The sequence below is a fragment of the Nannobrachium achirus genome, assembly GCF_963921795.1.
Source record: "Nannobrachium achirus genome assembly, chromosome: 18".
NCBI classification, from domain to species: Eukaryota; Metazoa; Chordata; class Actinopteri; order Myctophiformes; family Myctophidae; genus Nannobrachium; species Nannobrachium achirus.
The window spans coordinates 56391976-56414773 of record NC_137825.1 but is presented as its reverse complement, the minus strand read 5'-3'; the positions used below and the strand labels follow the sequence as shown (position 1 = coordinate 56414773).

At 43.1% G+C, this 22798-nt stretch overlaps 2 protein-coding genes across 2 annotated transcripts in view; one reads left to right on the top strand and one right to left on the bottom strand.

Moving 5' to 3' along the window:
• Nucleotides 1-22798, bottom strand: part of rhbdl1 (rhomboid, veinlet-like 1) — a gene marked incomplete at both ends in the record, with an annotated part of 122703 nt that overhangs the window by 54772 nt on the left and 45133 nt on the right. Inside the window, one exon of the mRNA XM_080747658.1 lies at nt 565-789. Coding sequence (XP_080603784.1) covers nt 565-789 — 225 coding nt within the window. The remainder of the gene's footprint in view (nt 1-564; nt 790-22798) is intronic.
• On the top strand, nt 19225-20364 carry LOC308303825 (leukocyte elastase inhibitor-like; the record flags this gene model as incomplete). Its single annotated transcript, XM_080748322.1, has 1 exon — nt 19225-20364. The coding sequence occupies one exon, from the start codon at nt 19225-19227 to the stop codon at nt 20362-20364; it is 1140 nt and encodes a 379-aa protein (XP_080604448.1).

The following is a 22798-nucleotide window of genomic DNA, read 5'->3' as shown; positions in this document are numbered from 1 at the left end:
ATAGGTTTGTGAAAGGCTTTTTTTCTGACAGATTCTCTTCCGAAAATAATCCCTTACCTCTAGACTCTATAGACTCTTTGTCTATAATAGCTGATCTTCAAGTTCACAAAGAATTATGAGCTTGTAGATTTGTTATCTTTCACCGAATGTTTGCCTAGTATTTTCAATGTTATCCTATTCGATTATGTTTTTAAATCTTTATTAAAGACACATCTCTTCTCCCTGGCTTTTAATACTGTTTAAACATGTAAGGCATGTACATTTTGTTTCTGGTTCAATGTTATATGTTGTTTTTATTTCATTTGTTTTTTTCTTTTGCCTTGTTGTATTTCTGTTTTCTTCCTTCTGTTCAGCACTTTGGTTCGATTTCGGTCGTTTAAAATGTGCTATATAAATAAAGTTTGATTTGATTTGATTTATCAAATGCCCAGAATAGAGACACTAGCTCAAGTTGGTTAAAGGTGGGTCTGGTACCCTAGAGAGTCAATAGACATGTCTCTATTCAGTGTCACGGGATAGAATTATTCATCTCTCAAGATCTACAGAAACCTGAGCAATTCTCACCTGGACAATGGTGATGATGGCCATGAAGATGGGCGGGGGACACAGGCGGTTCTGGTGGAAGTACCAGCGCCGGTCCGTCTCGCAGGGCAGGATCTCATAGGCCACGTAGCGAACAAATCGCTTGTACACGCCCAGCCCCGTCTCGTCCAACAGGATCTCCCGCTGCAGCGTGCGCCGCCCATTGGCGATGGCCCGCCGGAAACTGCTGGAGCGCTTGCTGCTCATCTGAAACAAACAGTGGGATACGCTAAGATGCAGAGATGGGAAATAGTCTACAGCAGGTGTTTTCAACCTCTTTTCAGCATGGGCACACTTTTCATGTCCCAAGAATCCATGGGCACACCAACATAATACGGGGGTGTAAATATCGTCACTGCCGGGAAGAAACCTTGTATCTCCAAGTTTCAAATCTGTACGTTTCTTCGCAAAGTAAAGCCCTGCTTCATCATACAAGGCTGTCGCACATCATATAGTTTAAATCATTTTTAAAATGTTAAAATACAATACTGGCTTTCAAGCAGTTTCAAGGGGCACCCCAAAGGTCCCCAGGCACAGTGGTTGAGAAACACTGGTCTACAGAATACTCCATGAATATTGTTCCCATTGCACCTAGCTGGTAGGAGTGTAAAGTAAACATCAAGGTCTTTTGGGAACATAAAACTAACTCTATGACCTGCCAACTGGCAATTCATTTAAACCAAATACCTTCTTATTTAGGGTGAGAGATGACATACTGTCAAAGAGATTATTTCAGTGGCAGCTTGATATTGGTTATTCAAGCCAAATATTGGTTTTACGTTCATGTATTGGCAACAGAAAAAGGAGTAAAGGAGCATGGGGAATTTTAAAGGTCAATAAGAAATTAAACTGATAGAATACGGCAAGATTCAGATGTAGAAGACAATAGAAACAGACAATGAACCCCAACAGGATGGAAAAAATAGAACGAAATACAACTGGATAAATAGAATGTGAGTAAAACATTTTGGCTTAGAAACGTAGAACATAAATCCAAAATGGCACAAGAGACACTGTATCGGTCTTACTCCAAGGGAATCCTCCAGCAGCCCTAAGTCTATATTTGAAACAAAGTAAAAAATAGTAGATATAGTGTGTTGAGTGTACTGTAGATATAACTGTTACAAAAAGATCCTATATCTGAACTGACAGGGAGAGTATGGGATCTGCAAAGGTGCAGTTCTCCACAACTAGTGCTTTAAAGATGAAATACATTTGGCAGAGAATTTCTTTTTTCCTTTTTCATATTTCAGTTAAGACAGTACGAGACATGCATCCCCAAAGTCGAAGAGATTGTGGTTAATGTGTATATTGTAGTTAAATCAACTATTTCTAGTAAATGATTGTATACAAACACAAATAGATGCTTGTCTTGTCTTGTCTCATACAATATAGTATACAGTACACTAGTAAGACGCCTCAGGGCGAAATGCGACCTCACCCGAAAGAGTGAGGTTGCGCCAATTCTTTGCCATCTGGCCAGTGATATACGTATATCGGACAAGTTACCCATATACGGAGACCCCTGGTACCCATATATGGAGATCCATGTACTGTATGTGGAGATATGCTGTGAGAGCGCAAACATGCTTACTCAGTTATTCGTTATGTGAAAGTCCTATGATGTCTATGACATCTGACATCATACCCTTTTATGCCCATATGTGGAGATCCCTGTCTGTAGAACCAGCCACACAGATATGGGCTGTCTTGGCCATTTGTCTAGGCCATATATGGATTCTGTTAGTGTAGTATGTGGCCGATGTGGACTCCATATATGGACATTCCCATATGAAGTCCTGTTAGATATGGGCTTAATATTGATGACATCAGGGAACTCAATACATGGGCATGAAAGGGATTCTGTGAGTGTGCCATCACAGTGAAGCCAGAGCGTGATGTCAGAGCGGCAAACCCATTCTGTTAAGAGTGGTTCCCCTGACATCACAGCAAACCCATAGACCTGTGATGTCACAGTGATGTGTCAGGGGAACGCGGATACGTGGACAAGGTGTGCCGGTTTTCATAGTTAACTGCAACCTACAGTACAGTCCCGATAACATAATATACGTATATATCTATATTTATGTTGAAGAAGGTCAAAATAATTCATTGCCAATCGGGCAGTGCTGAATGATCACTCGGCTGCTGAAAGTGGCAAGTCTAATAAAACTCCCGTGCAAAATGAGGATGACCAGGAGATTGGTAGCAGATCTGGAGGCCCACGCAATTTTGCAGAACCTGAGTTATGGGTCTGCATCAAACCGTAAAACACTGTTAAATAAGTGTCTGATGAACCAAACTGCTGATCTGACGAGACTTTATGAATTACTTCAGAAGAACTATGGTGAATGTGCTTCACCTCTCACAGTTATCACTTTTTGTTTTCACAATTTTACATTCTGTGTGAGTTAAATTAACTGGCCTAGCGGTTAAGGCACGTGCCACATAACAGGCTCTGATACAGCCTGATGCCGAGTCGGCATGAGACGATATGAAAATTTCATATCACGATTATTGTGACAAATCGCGATTTACGATATTACCGCGATAAGCAAAATCCCTTATCCTGGGGCAGAACATTTGCCAAAAAATAGCAGATCTACAAGCTCACAACGCGTCGCGACGCGTTGTGAGCTTGTAGATCGTCTATTTTTGGGCAAAGACATTGATAGAGAGTGGAAAAAAAGACTCTATCAAGTACGTATCAAGCACCTTTTACCAATTATATAGGTTGTAAGTGGTACCGGGCGGATATGCAGCTCGGCATATAAAACTGGTGAATTGATCTCAGTGCATGACGAAGGACGATATCGCGATTAAATGAATAAAGGTAGAACAATATAGTTAAAACTAATTAAACAGCGTAATTACAGAGGATATCAGTTCTTTATTTTTTCTTTCTTTCATAATTGGAAGGACTCCAGTTTCCCAGTGGTTTTGACGGCGTATATTATGTAAATAGCTGGCTTATAAACATTTGCTATGGATGACCGGATCTCATTATTGGCAACTTTATGCCGCACTTCGTAGTTTGATCAAACCTCAGCAAGGTGTGACTAATAATCCTATAGGGGATACAAGCATGCATAAGCATACATTCATTAAGTCCTGTACAATGAATTCATAAAGGTCGGTCAGTATAAGTTATACTTTCATCAGGAAATGACATGGGGAAACGGTGATTGAAAGTGGTCTGGAAATACGTCGATAGGGATAATTAGGGCATAATTACACCATTACAGTCCAAGAAACCTGTGGTGAGAAAAGGAGTCTTGCAATCATTTTGTAATCGGGCCAAAGAAAACCCACTTTCACCTTCTGCGTTCATCAACAGGGGCGTCACAAGGGGGGAAAAAGTGGGACTGAGTTACTAGGGCCCAAGGTGGAGGGGCCTTAATTGCGACCGTCAGGTCGCACTTACTATCAAAACCTCCACAAACTGTGAGTCAGTCAGTCAGTCAGTCCGTCCGTCCGTCCGTCCGTCCGTCCACATCTCACACGTCACACTATTGCCCTGCTCATATCTCCGCAACCGTTGCCCCGATCCATGCCAAATTTTGCACACACACTCCTTGCCTGCCAAACTACAACCTCCAAGGACCCCCGGAGTCCCTGGGGGACCCCCAGATGTAAAAAATGACCAAATGTGCAAAAATGACCAAATGACCACCCCAACAGGGCTGCTCATGGGGAATTCCCGGGGACCACCGACTCCTGGTGCTCCAGAACGGATGCCAAAGTGGTGGCGCCCCCAGTGGAGGACCCCCTCCACTGCAGCTCACATAAAATGCCGGGCTAGGAGCGTCCGGGAGAGCCGGGGCCGGTACCTATTCGTCCGCCAAGGCAACGCGGAGACCCCACCCCTCATTTCTCACATGGCCCTCTTCTAGCGCCACCATGAGGCCGATTCTTGCAAAACACATTTTTGGACCCTGCTCCTACAGATTTTGCCCTAAAATCACACAAATCGGTACACACTATGTCTACACTCATGTCATCAACATGGATCTGTCCCATCAGGCCGATTTTTGGAGCTGTGTGAAACACAGGCTCCCTATACGTGGCTGTGTGGGTCTGTGTGTGTGTCTGTCTGTCTGTCTGTGTGTGTGTGTGTCTGTGTGTATGTAGCCTGAACTTCCTAAACTTCGGCACGCCACTAGTCCCACAGTTTTGCCACCAAACACTCGCGCCATATGTCAAATCGACCGGCTTACTCGGGAATCGTGGGCTATTACTTTTCTAAGAGAAAGGTTCTATAGTTTAATTGATATTAATTTATTAGTGAATTAATTTTCCCCATTGACTTAGAATGGGAATCGCAAAAACTCACATTCAATTATTTGTCTCTCGCAAACCACAGGGGCTACAGTTTCAAGACTTGGAGAGGAGGTTCATAATGATTTCAAGGATTAAATAAAAAATAATTGTGTCATTTGGCCTCATGGTGGCGCTATAACACCCCACTTTACGTTTTGGCCTGTAACTCTTGAACCGTAGGTCGGAAAATTAAAAATATTTTTTCCCTGGATTCCTTGGGTCATGACGCATCTCCCCATATAGGCCAAGCCCATTTGCGCCATGATAGATTTTCCGCCATCTTGAATTTTCTCCAAAACACACTTTTTGCTCCTTTTCCTACATATTTTCTTCAAATGTCACAAAAATCGGTACACATGATCCACACACACACACACACACACACACACACACACACACACACACACACACACACACACACACACACACACACACACACACACACACACACACACACACACACACACACACACACACACACACACAGCTCCACTTCACACGGGTGTGATTTTTTCAAACACATTTTTGGACACTGCTCCTACAGATTTTACCCTAAAATCACGCAAATCGGTACACAGTATGTCTACACTCATCTCATCAATATGGATGTCCCATATAGCGCCACCATCAGGCCGATTTTTTGAACCACATTTTTGGACACTGCTCCTACACATTTTGCCCTAAAATCACGCTGCGACCTGACGGTCGCTTATCTCCCGATTAGGGAGTCTTACTGGTTAGTTTATACTTTAGCTATTGAAAAATAGCAGATATACAAGCTCACAGCGAGCTTGTAGATCTGCTATTTTTGAAAAGTCGTGAAAATGTGTGCAAATCTTTGAATATGTATTTCTTTAAGCGAACATTTGTAACTCAAAAATTTTGCTTCTGAGGGGGGTCCCTGGAACTAAATATTTTGAGATGTGGGTCTGTGGTCAAATATATATCTTTTTTTTTACATGAAAAGGTTTGAGCACCACTGTAGAAACTTTTTTTTTCTCCAAAAAAACATATTCAAAGACTTTTCAAAGACAAATTTTCACAATTTTTCAAAAATAGCAGATCTACAAGCTCGCAGCGTGGCACTATAATCCCTTTTCACAACCAAAGCGAGAACACAAAGAAAACATCTGTAGAATCCATGGCCCGACAAACTTGAAAATATCACATAGGCCTAAATAAGATTTGTGTTCATCCCTTGATCAGCTGTTTACCTTACTATGCAGGTCTCCAAAGGGATTACAAATGAACAGGTCCTATTCACCATCACAGCGAAATAGAAGGTAATACAATATATGGTCTATTGATTTTTGAGAAGAAAGTGAAAATCAGTGAGATTGAGGACTGAGAAAAGGGCAGGTGAAGTCTCAGACAACTCCAACAAATGGGTTATCGAAGTGGTTTTTGCCTTGCAGGGGTAAAGCCATAGCCTCACTAACTCTGTTGCAGAGGTGGAAAAAGTACTCACATATTTTACTTAAGTAAAAGTATCAATACTGCAATATAGAAATACTCTGTTACATGTAAAGGTCAGGAAAAATGTACTCGCGTAAAAGTATGAAAGTGTTGGCATCAAAACACACGCCCCCTCTATTTGATGCACCTTCTCTTTTTGGAGCTGTGTGAAACACAGGCTCCCTATACGTGGCTGTGTGGGTCTGTGTGTGTGTGTGTGTGTGTGTCTGTCTGTGTGTGTGTCTGTGTGTATGTAGCCTGAACTTCCTAAACTTCGGCACGCCACTAGTCCCACAGTTTTGCCACCAAACACTCGCGCCATATGTCAAATCGACCGGCTTACTCGGGAATCGTGGGCTATTACTTTTCTAAGAGAAAGGTTCTATAGTTTAATTGATATTAATTTATTAGTGAATTAATTTTCCCCATTGACTTAGAATGGGAATCGCAAAAACTCACATTCAATTATTTGTCTCTCGCAAACCACAGGGGCTACAGTTTCAAGACTTGGAGAGGAGGTTCATAATGATTTCAAGGATTAAATAAAAAAAGAATTGTGTCATTTGGCCTCATGGTGGCGCTATAACACCCCACTTTACGTTTTGGCCTGTAACTCTTGAACCGTAGGTCGGAAAATTAAAAATATTTTTTCCCTGGATTCCTTGGGTCATGACGCATCTCCCCATATAGGCCACGCCCATTTGCGCCATGATAGATTTTCCGCCATCTTGAATTTTCTCCAAAACACACTTTTTGCTCCTTTTCCTACATATTTTCTTCAAATGTCACAAAAATCGGTACACATGATCCACACACACACACACACACACACACACACACACACACACACACACACACACACACACACACACACACACACACACACACACACACACACACACACACAGCTCCACTTCACACGGGTGTGATTTTATTTGGTACTGTACTGCTCTTGTTTTTACTCTTATCTATTTTTTCCTACTTCTCTGTAACTTTGTAAATAACTGTATACTGCTGTGCTACAACTGGACAACTAAATTTCCCCCTTGGGATAATAAAGGTATCTATCTATCTATCTATCTAAAATATACTTAAATTACCAAAAGTAAAAGTACAAAATGTTTGAAAATAGCAGATCTACAAGCTTACAACGCATTGCAATGTGACGCATTGTGAGCTTGTACTGCTATTTTCAAAAAGCCAAGGTATAAAATAGGGCTAAAGTGGTTGATGCATGTTTTATAATAATCTGCAAAGCAACTAGTAACTAAGTTTTCAAATAAATGTAGCGGAGTAAAAGTACAATATTTGGATCCGAAATGTAGTGGAGTAGAAGTAAAAGTATTGGCAGAGAATTTATTTTTTCCTTTTTCATATTTCAGTTAAGAGTTAAGACGGTACGAGACGTGCATCCCCACTGTTAAAGAGATTGTGCTTAATGTGTATATTGTAGTTAAACTAGCAAGACGCCTCAGGGCAACTCATCTGATTTTTTTTAAGTACAGTACTCAAGTAAATGTACTTAGTTGCTTTCCACCACTGGAGAGAAGCATTGTGTGGAAGATGGATGAGAGTTCCCTGTTATCACAGAGAGTCCAGGTTTACTTGAGCTGAAACACTGCAGCCTGCAGGCTACCATGACCCAGCTGAGTTGAGACATAAATGATAGAAGAAGCATTAACTAATTCTGTGCCAGCGCCCTCTAGGGGCCATAGAATGCCAGGGTATCTCTCATAGGCGAGCGCTTTAGCTTCCAGAACCTCACCTTCCAGGACCTCACGTGTGCACGTTCATGCACGTCATGGAAATGTCCCGGATGATAATGCTAACAGAATGGCTATTCCCATTTTGTCATCTAAAAGATCATTTTTGGGCGATTTCGCCGTAAATAAACCTCGCGCCGCTTCCCTAAAGACACAATCCAGAGATATAAGCCTTCAAAGATGTGGTCTTTCATTGGATTAGGCGTAGATTGGCGATTGCGTTCGCAAATGACGGCCGGCCGGGAGGTTGCTAGCTTTCGGCTAGTAGCTAGAAAAATCAGGCCAGGCTTCAGAAGGCCTCTTATCATTTTATTAATTTAATTAAAAAAAGCCGGACTACTTCGGGATCGGCACACTCGTGTACTCATCGGAAGCGGCACCGAACATCGGGTGAACATTGGGGAGCTCAAAAATGTATTTTAAACCATTTTTAATGGAATATATCGTCGGACAGAGTAGAATAGCTAGCTGGCTAGCGGCTAGCGAGCCAGGACCACCCACGACTCTACAAGCAGCTCGGGGTAAGTGAATTAATACAAAAAAAATTGTATTGGATTGAAATAAAGCCGAACTAGTTCGGGATCGGCACAGAATGAGTTAAAAGAAGCATAAAAAAAAGATCAATTGTCGAGTCTATTTTAGCATTGAGAATACTCCTATAGTTAACTGTTAGAATACTTCACCAACTGTGATGCAATTGTTCTTTGAAACTGCAAAGACCACTTGCATGTAGCTGTTCCTTTCCAACCTTGCATACACTGTTGGAGAGTCGAGAGATATTTGTTAAATATCGACACGCTATGATTGTATATTAACAGAGATTTCCCATTGTGTTAACAAATAGGTGCTGTTGAAAAGGCAAGTTGTCCCCCTGCGTTTACTCGACAGGAAGAACCTATATGCCTCAGGGGAGGATTGTGGGATGGCTTAGAAACAAGCAATGGCAGCTTTTCCATTACAGGTCCTACCAGGACAGACGCCTGACTAAGCAGTTACAGTATCTCTGTTGCTACAGTGTATGGCACAGTAAAGAAATTAAAGCGTGCTTCCAGGGAAAGGGTGGAGAAAAGCGGGACGCAAAGGAGGACAAGGGTTGCTATTAATAACGGAACGTACTTCAGGTGAGCTGAAGGGTACCGTCTGAGACGCTGGCCTACACGGACAATATGGAAGCTCAGTGAGCGTGGGAAGGACTAAGGCCTGTCACAATTATTAAAATGATTTGTCATAATCACAATTATTTTGTCACAATTGTCATAATCGTTTACGTGTTGAAAAATGTTCATGTGTTTTCAAACATTTTCCAAAATAGTGGAAATAGCAGATCTAGAAGCTCGCGATGCGACGCGTTGTGAGCTTGTAGCTCGGCTATTTCCACTATCAATGTTCTTTTTTAAGTATAAAGTTGTCAAACATGTCAGCCATTTCTTTGTATATTTAGGTTCTGTGTCATATCTGCCATGTGCAACTTCAAAGCCTACAGGCCAAACAGAAATGTAATTGTCAACGACAGAACCACAATTAAATCGTTAATCGCAATTATTTGAGTGACAATTAATCGCATCTCAGAGTGTCCCCGAAAGACAGCAGAGCCCACCCGCTAAAACACACCAGCTATAATTCATCAGCTACAGCTGTGTGGACATCACATCCGGAGACTACAGGGAACATATCGAAAGGGGGAAGTGGGGATTAGGGGTGTTGGCAATGTCTACATAAGCTATAACAAATGAAACAAATCAAGAGACAAACTATTTCAATGATTGAGCAAATAATTCGCAAATTGGTACGCAAATGGAGTAATTAATTGTCTCTTCCTTTTTTGTTGCTGTTGTTGAAAGAAATCATTTAGGAGCAACGGAAAATAGTGCTGAGCTGTTTTTGACGCCGCTATAAAGTTGGCAGAGCGGCATGCCTCGAGACACATTCCGGTTAATTATGATGATGCTGGTGGTTGAACAATGAGGGTGTGAGGGCCTGTGGTACAGCCAGCGATAACCAGCATAGAGTCAAAGTGATGCAAGTCAGCCCTCCAATGGAAGGAGGGGAAGCATATTTAGTATGGAAATTGGGAGCGGCGAATGCAATTATACTGTACAGTGTGCGAGGCTGTGAGGAAAAGGCAGAGGAAGAGGAGGGTTGGGGGCATTAGGAGGGAGGCAGGCATGTGCACACATAGACTTCAAAGGGGGCTTAAAGGTGATACACCATGAAATTTCACTTTTCCTATTTTAAAACCTTTTTTTGGGGTCCCACTAGCACCTTCTATCCTCACAAAGTCTCATTTCTGACCATTGTGTCTTTCTCTGGTTTTGGGAAGGCGGAGGTTAAAAGCATCCCACGGGTTCTCAAAACAGGCTGTCCAGATTTGCTGCCGTCGCTGACGTCATCGACGGCCGTTTTTGAAGATTTTTATTTTTATTTTTTAAACAATTTTCTTTTCAAAAGATTTTTTTTTTTCAGGCCAAAGGTGGTACTGCAGCTGAAAATGCTCTGAGAGCCATTCAAAAATGAGAGAGGCTCTCTATTCAGGAGTGGTAATTTAGCCTCAAACCTTTTGAAAAACGTTTTTGGGACATAAACAATATGACAAATACTTTTTAAATGCATGGTGTATCACCTTTAAGCCCCTGCCCTTTTACCCCTCTGTGAAAAAAGTTCCCTCTCCAGACCATGAATGCAGTTTTCACTATGGTGAAAGAAACGCAAACGCCCTCTTTCTGTGCCATACGTGAAGGCAGTATTCAAGAGAATTGCCTTGTCCAAACTCTCCTGAACATCTTTTGTTGAAAGAATTGCCCTCTCTGTGTAGAAATCCATGTTATACGCCAAATCTCCAGTATTCACTTGATTAACATGCTTAGTTTAGTGTGGTATCAAGCACCGAAAATAGCCGACCTCCAAGCTCACAACTGTGACACGTTGTGAGCTAGTTGGAGGTCGTCTATTTTTGATATTTTCACGAAAAGACCATTTTGGAAATTTCAGCCCCTGCCTCTCTAACATTCTCTGCACGTCCCTGGGAGGGAGGAAAGGGAAATTAAGCAGCGATGAAAAAAAATAAGATACCAGTCCGAATGCGCTTACGCAAACAAGCGGGCAGGAGGTATGACATCCCCCTTTTCTTGTTTTCAATGTCTTCATCACAGTGGGCAAGAAACTTGGCAGAGAGAAGTGTGCGTGTGCGACACTGTGCGTGCTACTAAAAGGGAAGTCACTGTGAGTGGATAGGGAGTGTAAAACACAATGTCTTTTATCCTCCACCACAGGGCTTCTTCCAGGGACGTGCTGGCCATTGGGAAAAGCGGGACAACTCCCGAATGGCTGGTTCATTCCCGGAAGGTCCAGGCCGGCCATTAGGAAAAAATAAAAAATAAAATGTCGGCCTTCGTTCCATTTTGGGGACTTACAAAGTAAATCGTCACTGTTGGGCAGAAACCTTGTATCTCCAAGTTTCGAATTTGTAAATTTTTTCGCAAAGCAAAGCCCTGCTTCATCATACAAGGCCGTCGCACAAAAGTAGTGTAAACAGCAGATCTACAAGCACACAACGCCTCCCACCGTGAGGCGTTGTGTGCTTGTAGATCGACACCGACGAAATATAACTCATGTAATTGGCCCACTGGCTTGTCACTTTGTCACAAATCTTTGAGTAGCAGCAGCGCTATAGAGAGAGATCTCTCTCTCTATAGCGCGCAATGTGGGCCTCTGCAACTCTTTTTCCCGGGCTGAATCAGGGGCCCAGCATGTCCCTGGCTCCTTCTCGAAATGACGACAGCATTTTCGAATTTGGTTTATCTGTGTTTGTTCACTGAAAACACCTGCCGCCTCTCTCATCTCGCTGCGCGCCGCGGTGCTTTCCCCCGGCCGGTTTGATTTGCTACTACTCGGAGATCTATGCTCCTGAGCGCTCCCCAGGGACGCCGCGGTCAGACACAGTTGTCATTCCGCCAACATACATGCGGGACCTCCGCGTCTAAAGGCAGCATTAGTAACCCTTTGAAGTGGGGATGGGAGAGAGAGAGGTGGGAGGAAGGCAGACAATAAAGTGCGTATAAGCCCCCCCAGATGAAGTAGACATTGACGGCTGAGCCTTGAGAAAACAGTGTGCAGACAGGGGCGTCAATTGGGTATGGCAGGGGTATGCAGCTGCCATACCCTGGGTCCAGGGGGGGAGAATAAAAGTTACTTTTAAATATAAATCCATGAATGTCTCTTTGTCTATCTGTTCTGGTTATTATGTTGTTAAATTACATTAAAATAACTACAAATGCAACATTTTACAAAATGGTCACTTTAACAAGGTATTATAATTATATTCTCCACACTTGTATTCTCCCCATCTTGACAAAATCGTATATTCCCAGGTTCCGCAGGTCAGCTGCACAGGTGCAATGCATTATTGTTAATTGTGGCACGTTTACTAACATGCCAAGTTTAGCTGCACTTCAACAACCGTTCCAGGCTGCCATATCTAGCCCAAGAAACTGTAAAAACGTGGGGAAAAAATAGAATGTACTTAAAATAAAGGCATCATGCCTGTTGCTAAGGTATGGCAACATGACTGGTGTCTTGCACGCGCGCGAAAGCACGCGTGCAAGACTCCAGTCATGTTGCCATACCTTAGCTTTTTCTGAACTGACACCACTGGCTGAGCCTTAGGAAAACAGTATTGCAGACACACTGGGAAGCAATGGGAGCATGCAAGGAAAATCACATCACGCCCCGAACAAGCCACGGGAAAACCTCCCACTCGGTCTCGGCCATCGACAAGGCCTTGTAACCAAGGAGTTCTCCTTACCAGACAAAGTCTGCCAAGGATAATTGATCCTGAGGGTAAGCGCAAAAAAAAAAAAAGAGAGCTAAAGATAGACCAGATAGAACAGCTGAGCGGCCTAATTGACAGCGTGTGTGTGGGGGGCATATTGTGTCTCTCCCCCACACCAGGAGTATCGGGCTTCATGGAAGCTGCGTGAGGTCCCTCTGACTGCACATACTGCTCTCAGCTCTGGCTGCTGTCCTTGATGGCTTAATTAGCCGTACCACATGGTCAATAGCTTAAAGCTCCATACTGGGGAAACGCTAACGACAGCTGGAAGAAACCGAGGGCTGTTCGAACGGCAGTGTTGAGCACACACACTTCGGTTTGGTCCATTCTATACTGTACTCTATATCTGTTTAAAGCCATTTACAGTATAAGGATGGGACGATATGAAAATGTAATGTCACGATTATTGAGACCAATATAATAGCGATTTGCGATAACATTGAGATAAATCAAATGATGCTTAAAAGTCCATTTGATCCCCAGCATCCATATTCTGGGGCGGAATGTTTGCCAAAATTAGCAGATCTACAAGCTCACGGTGAGCTTGTAGATTGGCTGTTTTTGGCAGCGAGATTTGGTAGAGAGCGACAAAAACATACTGTATCAAGTACGTTCTCTACAGGTTCGCTTTACCAATTATAGAGGGCGCGCCCACACACACACACACACACACACACACACACACACACACACACACACACACACACACACACACACACACACACACACACACACACACACACACACACACACACACACACACACACACACACACACACACACACACACACACACACACACACACACACACACACACACACCCTACAGGGGTTGACTCCAAAAGGCCCGCCGTTAACAGCATTGTCATTTATTCATGCAAATACATCATTCAATTGATGGTACTAAATGACTCAGCATGTACTAAGACTAATTATTAAACCATGTGTGGTTTTGCCTGGACCTCAGCATTCTTTACTTGCTGTAGTCTTTGTGCTCATTTTACAAAGACTTGATTAACAGGATCTGCACACCTTTAAAACACTCTATTTTGTTAGTCATTTTAGAATCCAAACGACTAACAAAATACAGTGTTTATATACATATCGTCACTGTCGGGCAGAAACCTCGTATCTCCAAGTTTCAAATGTGTATGTTTTTTCGCAAAGTAAAGCCCTGCTTCATCAGACAAGGCCGTCCGTCGCACAAAAGTAGTGAAAACAGCCGATCTACAAGCACACAACGCCTCGCGGTGCGAGGCGTTGTGTGCTTGTAGATCGTCTGTTTTCACTCATTTAAATCGTTTTCAAAATGATAAACACAAAACAAAGTGTTTTGGACATACAAGGTTTCCACCCGACAACGACGATATACTGTACATACAGTATAATCCAAACCTCTGTGGATGTCAGCACTGACTTCGCTGAGTCTACCCTGACCCAGATTCTCCGCTTATGTTCTGGCCAAATCCTTTTAGAATGCCAGTCTGCGTCCATCCTTCGACAAGCCCATAGTCATATAACTCTCCTTCATGGTTTAGTCATCAGGGGCGAAAAACTGAAGGGGGAAAAAAAAAACTTCCCTATTGGACACTTAAGCAAAGTGCACAACTTTTAGCCGACAACTCATCTAGAAGAATGTATGAGTGTCACATACGTTAGTACACCACTGACTGTGTGTGTGTGTGTGTGTGTGTGTGTGTGTGTGCGTGCGTGCGCGTGTGTGTGCGTGCGTGCGTGCGTGTGCATGCACAAAACATGACTATGCGGGGTTGTGTGTGTTGGTGCTTGCCCGTGACAGTGATGCTAATGGGCTGCGTCCGTATCCTCTAGCAGTGATGCACTACTGTGGGCACTTAATGCAGCCAAAGAGGCCGCAACTGAAATCTTTACAACCAATAGCCTTTTAACGACCACGTTATAGCCGTTAAATGTCACAAACACCCTGGCGGCGGACAGCTAATACCTGCAGGGATACAGGTGTTTTGGCAGTCCTTTGGCTTGGACATTAAAGGGATAGTTCATTCCCAAAATGACTTTCTTTTCTATCGATTATTCACCGCATGCCATGGATATGGATTTTTTTATCGCATTCCTTTGTTTTTGTCGCATTCCTAAGCCAATACTTTGAGGAGACTCTTTGTGTCTCTATAGACAGGGCTACTCAACTTCAGATGGCTCAGGGGCCACTCAGCAAAATACAAAAAGTCCAAGGGCCGCAAGCTAAAAATTATGATCCTATTTTGGACGTTTAGCCAATGATTTTGTAACACACTACATTAGTAGTCTAAAAATTCAGTTAACACACAGCAAACAGCCACATTTACATCTATAAGTCCAAACCTCATTGAACAAAAATATTATCATGGAATGACTAATGATGAAATTATGGAACAAACAAAACAGCAAAAATGTCTTGTATAGAACAAGAAAAAAAATCGTTTCCTAGTGGTTTTGGAGAGAAACTAAAAAAATACATCAGAATTATTTTGTCCACACTGAAAGTAGACAAAATATATTTTTATTGGTATGACCATGAGGGGCCGCATAGACATGCCGTAGGGCCGCATGTGGCCCACGGGCCGCAGGTTGAATAGCGCTACTATAGAGGGTATGCGCATGCATAAAGTGAATGTCAAATCGAGTGGCAAAGTGAGTGGCAAAGGGAGTTTAACGTCGTTTAATACAATCAGATAGGACTTTTCTGTTTGGATGTATGAGCTGTCAAGTTGTTCCCGCATAATTTCTTTCTATGATGATGTCACACGCATACCCTCTATAGGACAATACTGCTGGTCATCAAATTATTGGCTTAGGAATCTGACAAAAACAAAAAAAATATAGGGGTGAGTAATCCATAGACAAAAAGTCATTGTTGGGTGAACATGGTGAAGCATTTCGCAAGCGAAACCTCACATTTGATACGCTTTAACCCATTTAGGCCTAGGATTATTGACTGCTTTAACTATTGAAAAATAGCAGATGTACAAGAGTGCCGCGCTGCGAGCTTGTAGATCTGCAATTTTAGAAAAATCGTGAAAATTTGAATTTTGCCCCGATTCTATAAGTGTCTTTTGAATCCTTCTAAGATTTTTTGAAAAACCTATCTTTCTATGTCAGCAATCTGGCCAGCCATCGTCAAAGAAAAGGTCCTTTTCACTTCAACTGGAGCTCAGTTAGTCTGTTCTTGAGAGACTACTATGTCAGTGGTGCTCAAACCTTTTCATGTGAAGGACCCTCAAAATGATATGCATTTGGCCAAGGACCCCCATCTCAAAATATCTAGTTCCAGGGACCACCCAGAAGAAAAACTTGATTTACAAACGTTCGCTTTGAAAATACATTATATTCAAAGATTTGCACACTTTTTCACGACTTTTTCAAAAATAGCAGATCTACAAGCTTGCAGCGCGGCACTCGGTGCCGCGCTGTGAGCTTGTAGATCTGCTATTTTTCACCGGTTAAAGCATTCAATAATTCTTGAGGCGGAACAAAGAGAATCCCCAACATAATCTCCCGTTCCGCACGTCGACCAAATTACCCTCGAATGAAAACAATGACCCACTTCTTCTTCTATTTGCATGGCCGGTACATGATAGCATCGAGGGTGCTCTCTTTAAGGAAATCGATATGTGCAATTACACACATGGCACATACCGTAGGCATGCACAGACTCCGCGTGTCCCTAGTTTGCCCTCTGCACACAGACTGGCACGTCTCCTGAAAGCTCTGACAGTTGTTGCGATTTAACTTATCATTGGTTGTGATCCGTGTCAGGGGCGTCACAAGGGTGGGGGAGGGAGGTGGGGGGAGTGGGACTGAGTTACAAGGGCCCAAGGTGGAGGGGGGCCCTAATTATTTTATACTTTAGCTATTGAAAAACAGCAGATCTACAAGCTCACAGCGCGGCACCGAGTGCCGCGCTGCGAGCTTGTAGATCTGCTATTTTTAAAAGTCGTGAAAATGGGTGCAAAGCTTTGAATATAATTATGTGGGTTTTTTTAAGCGAACATTTGTAACTCGAATTTTGTTTCTGGGGGGTTCCTGGAATGAAATATTTTGAGATGGGGGTCCGTGGCCAAATACATTATCATTTTGGGGGTCCTTCACATGAAAAAGTTTGTGCACTGCTGACGCTGACACAGAAACATAGGTTTTAAAAAAAAACCTTAGAAGGATTTGAAATATTCAAAGATTTTCACTTTTTTTTTTTTTTTTTCAAAAATAGCAGATCTACCAGCTCGCAGCGCGGCACTCGGTGCCGCGCTGTGAGCTTGTATATCTGCTATTTTTCAATAGTTAAAGCACAGGGGCCCCACAGTGAGTCCTTGTACCCAGGGCGCAGAATTTGGTGTCGACACCCCTGATCCTGGTCCCTACTCTCCTCTAGTCAAGAGGTGGTGACTGGTCATTCCATTGATTTACCCCCGTGCAAGCAGGCATGAGACGTGGAGAACAAGACCACAGCAGGGCAGCGTCACACACAACATTTTCTAAAGTTTATGAAGCTCTCACAGAGGAGACATACATTTGCACAAACCTGACAGGCACAGGAACGGACGGATGCAGCACAAACTGCATGCTGGTAGGGATGGGACCATTATGAAAATTCCATCTCGCGATTATTGTGACCAAAATAATAGCAATTCACGATATTATCGCGATAATCAAAATCTCCCCAACATTCATTATCCTGGGGCGGAATATTCGCCAGAAAATAGCCGATCTACAAGCTCACAACTGTTTTTTGGCAACAAGATTTGGTAGAGACTGTAAAAAAGACTGTATCAAGTAGGTTATTTACAAGTCCGTTTTACCAATTAAAGAGGTACCAGATAAGCAGCTCAGCAAATAAAAGGTGAATCAATCCCAGTGCAAGACGGAGGACAATTTCATGATAAATTTAAATCTCCACGATACGATTATCATGAGTGCTTTTATCACGTGAAACGATAACAGCGATTATCGTCCCATCCCTATTATGCTGGCCAGACAATATTTAGTGAGAAGAAAAATACATCCGCAAACACATACAGTTTGTATATTATTACACCGATTAATGGTGATTATTAATGGTGGTTGGCTATTACATTTTGCACAATGGTCAAGCTTGTATATTATTAAGTATCACACATTAAGTATCATGTGTGAACTTAGACACCTAGGGCTGTCACGATATGACATTTTACATGACGATTAATTGTCACTCAAATAATTGGCGATTAACGATTTAATTGTGTTTTTGTCGTTGATAATTACATTTCTGTTTGGCTTTTAGGCTTTGAAGTTGTACATTGCATATGACACATAACCTAAATACACAAATAAATTACTGACATATTTGACAACGTACTACTTAAAAAATACCATTGATAGTGGAAATAGCCGATCTACAAGCTCACAACGCGTCGCGAACGCGTTGTGAGCTTGTAGATCTGCTATTTCCACTATTTCTGTAATTTTTCAACATTCACGATTATGACGATTATGACAAAATAATTGCGATAATGTCAAATAATCACGATTAGACGATTATGTAATAATTGTGACCGCCCTATAGACACCAAGAGTGATTGTCTTATTCAGCTTGCTCTGAGTCTGAGATGTAATTATGTGGAAATGTGTCGCTGGATCTAAAGCAAGTGCCAGCCATCTTGGGAGATGAGTGCAAGATGGAGGAACTAAGTGTGAATGTACTACTCTATGCTGAAGTGCACATTGTTGTAAGGTTTTCATATTCTATGTAACGAGAGTGCATGTATGCAGATGTGGCAGCATAAATAAGGCAGAGGTCTTCAACAGGGGGGCCGCGACCCCTTAGGGGGGCCGCTGTGCCTATGACATCATGGACAAATCAACAGAATCGAAGTGTTTCATTGGTCTGGCTAACTCCTGTCATCATCATTAGTGACATCATAATTTTTGTAATAGGGCATAGGAGCGGTTTGCACCGCTCAAAAAGGGGGACCCTCTCAAATTATAATAGTAGTAAGATAAGACAGTAGCCATGACAGAAAAAGAACTAAAACTAAAAATACAGTGTTATGTGAGACTGACACAGAACTCCATATTTGGGCATGGATGACGTCAGGGAACAGCAGCTTAAAACCGTAACATCCCCCATTATTGAGAGAAGTAAACACTAAAGAGCTATAGAATAACCTGAGAATTACCTTATTCTGTTTGTCTCACAATACTCATCACTGATACATTTGTTCCTGGACACTCCTACAGCAAACAGGTTACTTGTTTGTCAAACATGAACAATTCTAAAGTTTTAATGACCCCGGCAGTCGCCAGCAACAGGTTTTCCCTATCTCTGTTCAAACAGCTGTCAGAAAATAACAACACTGGCAATGTTTTCTACTCTCCTATCAGCATCTCCTCTGCTCTGGCCATGGTGCTGCTTGGAGCCCGTGGCAACACAGCCACACAGATGTCACAGGTCTTGCACTTTAAGGACGACGTCCACATGGACTTTTCTAACCTTAAGGGTGACCTGAACAAGCCAGGGAAGTCCTATGCCCTCAGCCTGGTCAACAGACTGTATGGAGAGAGGTCCTACCAGTTTTTTGAGGAGTTCTTAAGTGCCACTAGGAAAGAAAATGATGCACAGCTGGAGCCTGTGGACTTCATTTGCAACGCAGAAGGAGCCAGGTTGAACATGAACAGCTGGGTGGAGAAACAGACACAAGATAAAATCAAGGACTTGCTTGTACCTGGTACCGTGGATCATCGTACCAGACTGGTGTTGATCAGTGCCATCTACTTCAAAGCCAAGTGGGACCAGTCGTTTCATGAAGACGACACCAACATTGTTCCATTCAAACTCAGCAAGACTGAAAGCAAGCCGGTGAAGATGATGCACCAGTATTCCATGTTCCATTTTGCTGTCATTCCTGAGGTCAGGTGTCAGGTCCTAGAGCTGCCCTACGTGGGGAAAGACCTCAGCATGCTCATCTTTCTTCCCCTTGAGATGGAGGATCATACGACCGGCCTGGAGGAGCTAGAAAAGGAGCTAACATATGAAAAGTTTGTGGACTGGACCAATCCAGGCATGATGGATTGGACGAGGGTTTTCCTCGGCCTGCCTTGTTTCAAGATGGAGGAGACATATGACATGAAAGACATCTTGATCAAGATGGGCATGGAGGACGCTTTTGATGAACAGAGGAGTGACTTCTCCGGCCTGTCTCCAGCCAACGACCTGGTGCTTTCCAAGGTGGTGCACAAGGCCTTTGTGGAAGTGAACGAGGAGGGCACTGAGGCAGCTGCCGCCATAGATCCCCTTATGATGATGTGGGAATGTAGAGGACCACCCCCTCCCATCTTCACTGCTGACCATCCCTTCCTCTTCTTCATCCGACACAACCCCTCCATGAGCATCCTCTTTGCAGGCCGATACTGCTCCCCTCCTTGAGTTGGATCTCAGCTTAAAGGAGAATGTAGGTGTGGAAAAACAACTTTCCTACCTTTAAAAGTATGTATTTAGAAGCTTCCAGGGTGATCCAACAGTTGTTTGGTCAAAAGCAGCACTTTATTCCATTTTCGATCGCCTGTCCTACCCGACCACGGCTCCATACAGGACCGCGTTAATCAATCATTAATCCAGTGTTTTCTCGCTCGAAAGTCCATTTTTCACTACGCACAAGTAGCATGTAATGCCTGTAGTGACTTTTTGTTTTTGTTGTGGGCTCGCTGACATACAGTATGTCAAACTCAAGGCCCGGGGGCCAAATCAGGCCTGTGAATGAATTATCTTCGGCCCGCGGAATGATATTTAATTAGTGTGGTTGCCAGGGCAACCACATTATTACTCTGGGGAATTTTGCATTTTTCAAAACTCTTAGTCTCATTGACTTGAATGGGAAACTCCATATATAGTGAGTAACTTTTATGACGTAACTTTTCCCATTGACTTTGAATGGGAAACTCCATATATAGTGAGTAACTTTTATGACGTAACTTTTCCCATTGACTTTGAATGGGAAACACCATATATAGTAAGGTAACTTTTTTTATGTAACTTTTTATGCAACCACACTCGCAATTTCCCAAATTGCAATTTCTCTAATTACTATTAGAATGGCTCTCTGGTATATTGCACGCACCACTATAATACTACAAGTCCCACAATGCACTGCGAGCCATGGAACCATGTTTCTGCTCTTATGTCTCAGCTTAATGTCACATTTAGAGTAGAATTGTCAAACATTATTTTGGGTCTCAATACAACGCCTAGAGACAGATATTGTATCAATTTGATTTTAACAATAGCTAAACTGTCCATCTTTAAAATGTGGATAAGGTACAAGGATGATCACCAAAGGTTCTATACAGCAGATAGGGTGTCTGTCTTTTATTCTGAATTGAAGGCAAGAATTAAAATGGATCTCTTGGTGGATGAGGCAAGAGGTAATGAAACCTGGGCAGATCTGTTGTGGTTGTTGGATTAAACCCACATGGAATATTTTCTTTTTTAATATTTTATCCTGCTTCCTCCTTTGTACAGTAGCCTATGTATATAATATTTCCCATCTCCTTGTATATATCCTTGTATATTATCTGGTGTGAGGTTTTTATGTATCTTTTGTATTTGATGTTTTGTAATGTGCATGTCTAAATAAAAGTATAAAGAAAAAAAAAAAAAAAAAAAAGCGCGAGCGCAAGGAAGCGTAGGCTATTGCCTGTGGTCAACTTTCAGCTACCCCTCTCCCCAAAAACAGGGCTTTTCAAGCCATGTGGGAGGCAGAGTAGCCTACATGTTCATGGATGTAAAGGGCATTTTACTATATGAAATCAGTGATTGGTGAGGATCATAGAGCAGAAGACTTAGCTGTGTGTGTGTGTGTGTGTGTGTGTGTGTGTGTGTGTGTGTGTGTGTGTGTGTGTGTGTGTGTGTGTGTGTGTGTGCTGTCCCAGGGGAAGATGCTTTAGTGGCGTGTTACTTTATTCAGCCCTGGGGGCTGAGCGGATGGAGTTCTCTAGCTCAGATGAGTCTGCATGACTAACCTGAGAGATGTCAAATGCTGTTACACACACAAACACATCTCCCAGAATCCGTGTGTGTGTGTGGTTGAAAGACATTTTGCGCCACGGCACCCACAAAGCAGGCACCACACAGACAAATGTGGTGTACTGTAAGTCTATCACTATTGAGCTATCTATATTCGCAACATTTATTTGCGCATTTGAATGGCGCTTATTGCGACCGTAGGTCGCACTTTACTATCAAAACCACCACAAAGTGTAACTCCGTCCGTCCCTCCGTCTGTCTGTCTGTCAGTCTGTCTGTCACACCTCACACGTCACACTTTTTCCCTGCTTATATCTCCGCAACCGTTGCCCCGATCCATGCCAAATTTTGCACACACGTTCCTTGGCTGCCAAACTACAACCTCCAAGGACCCCCGGAGCTCCAGGGACCCCCAGGTCCCTGGGGGACCCCCAGATGTAAAAAATGACCAAATGCGCAAACATGACCAAATGACCACCCCAACGGGGCTGCTCACGGGGAATTCCCGGGGACCACCGACTCCTGGTGCTCCAGAACGGATGCAAAAGTGGTGGCGCCCCCAGTGGAGGACCCCCTACACTGCAGCTCACATAAAATGCCGTAACTCCGGCTAGGAGCGACCGGGACAGCCGGGGCCGGTACCTATTCGTCCGCCTTGCCGGCGCGGAGACCCCACCCCTCATTTCTCACATGGCCCTCTTCTAGCGCCACCATGAGGCCGATTCTTGCAAAACACAGTTTTGGACACTGCTCCTACAATTTTCGCCCTAAAATCACGCAAATCGGTACACAGTATGTCTACACTCATCCCATCAACATGAATCTGTCCCATATAGCG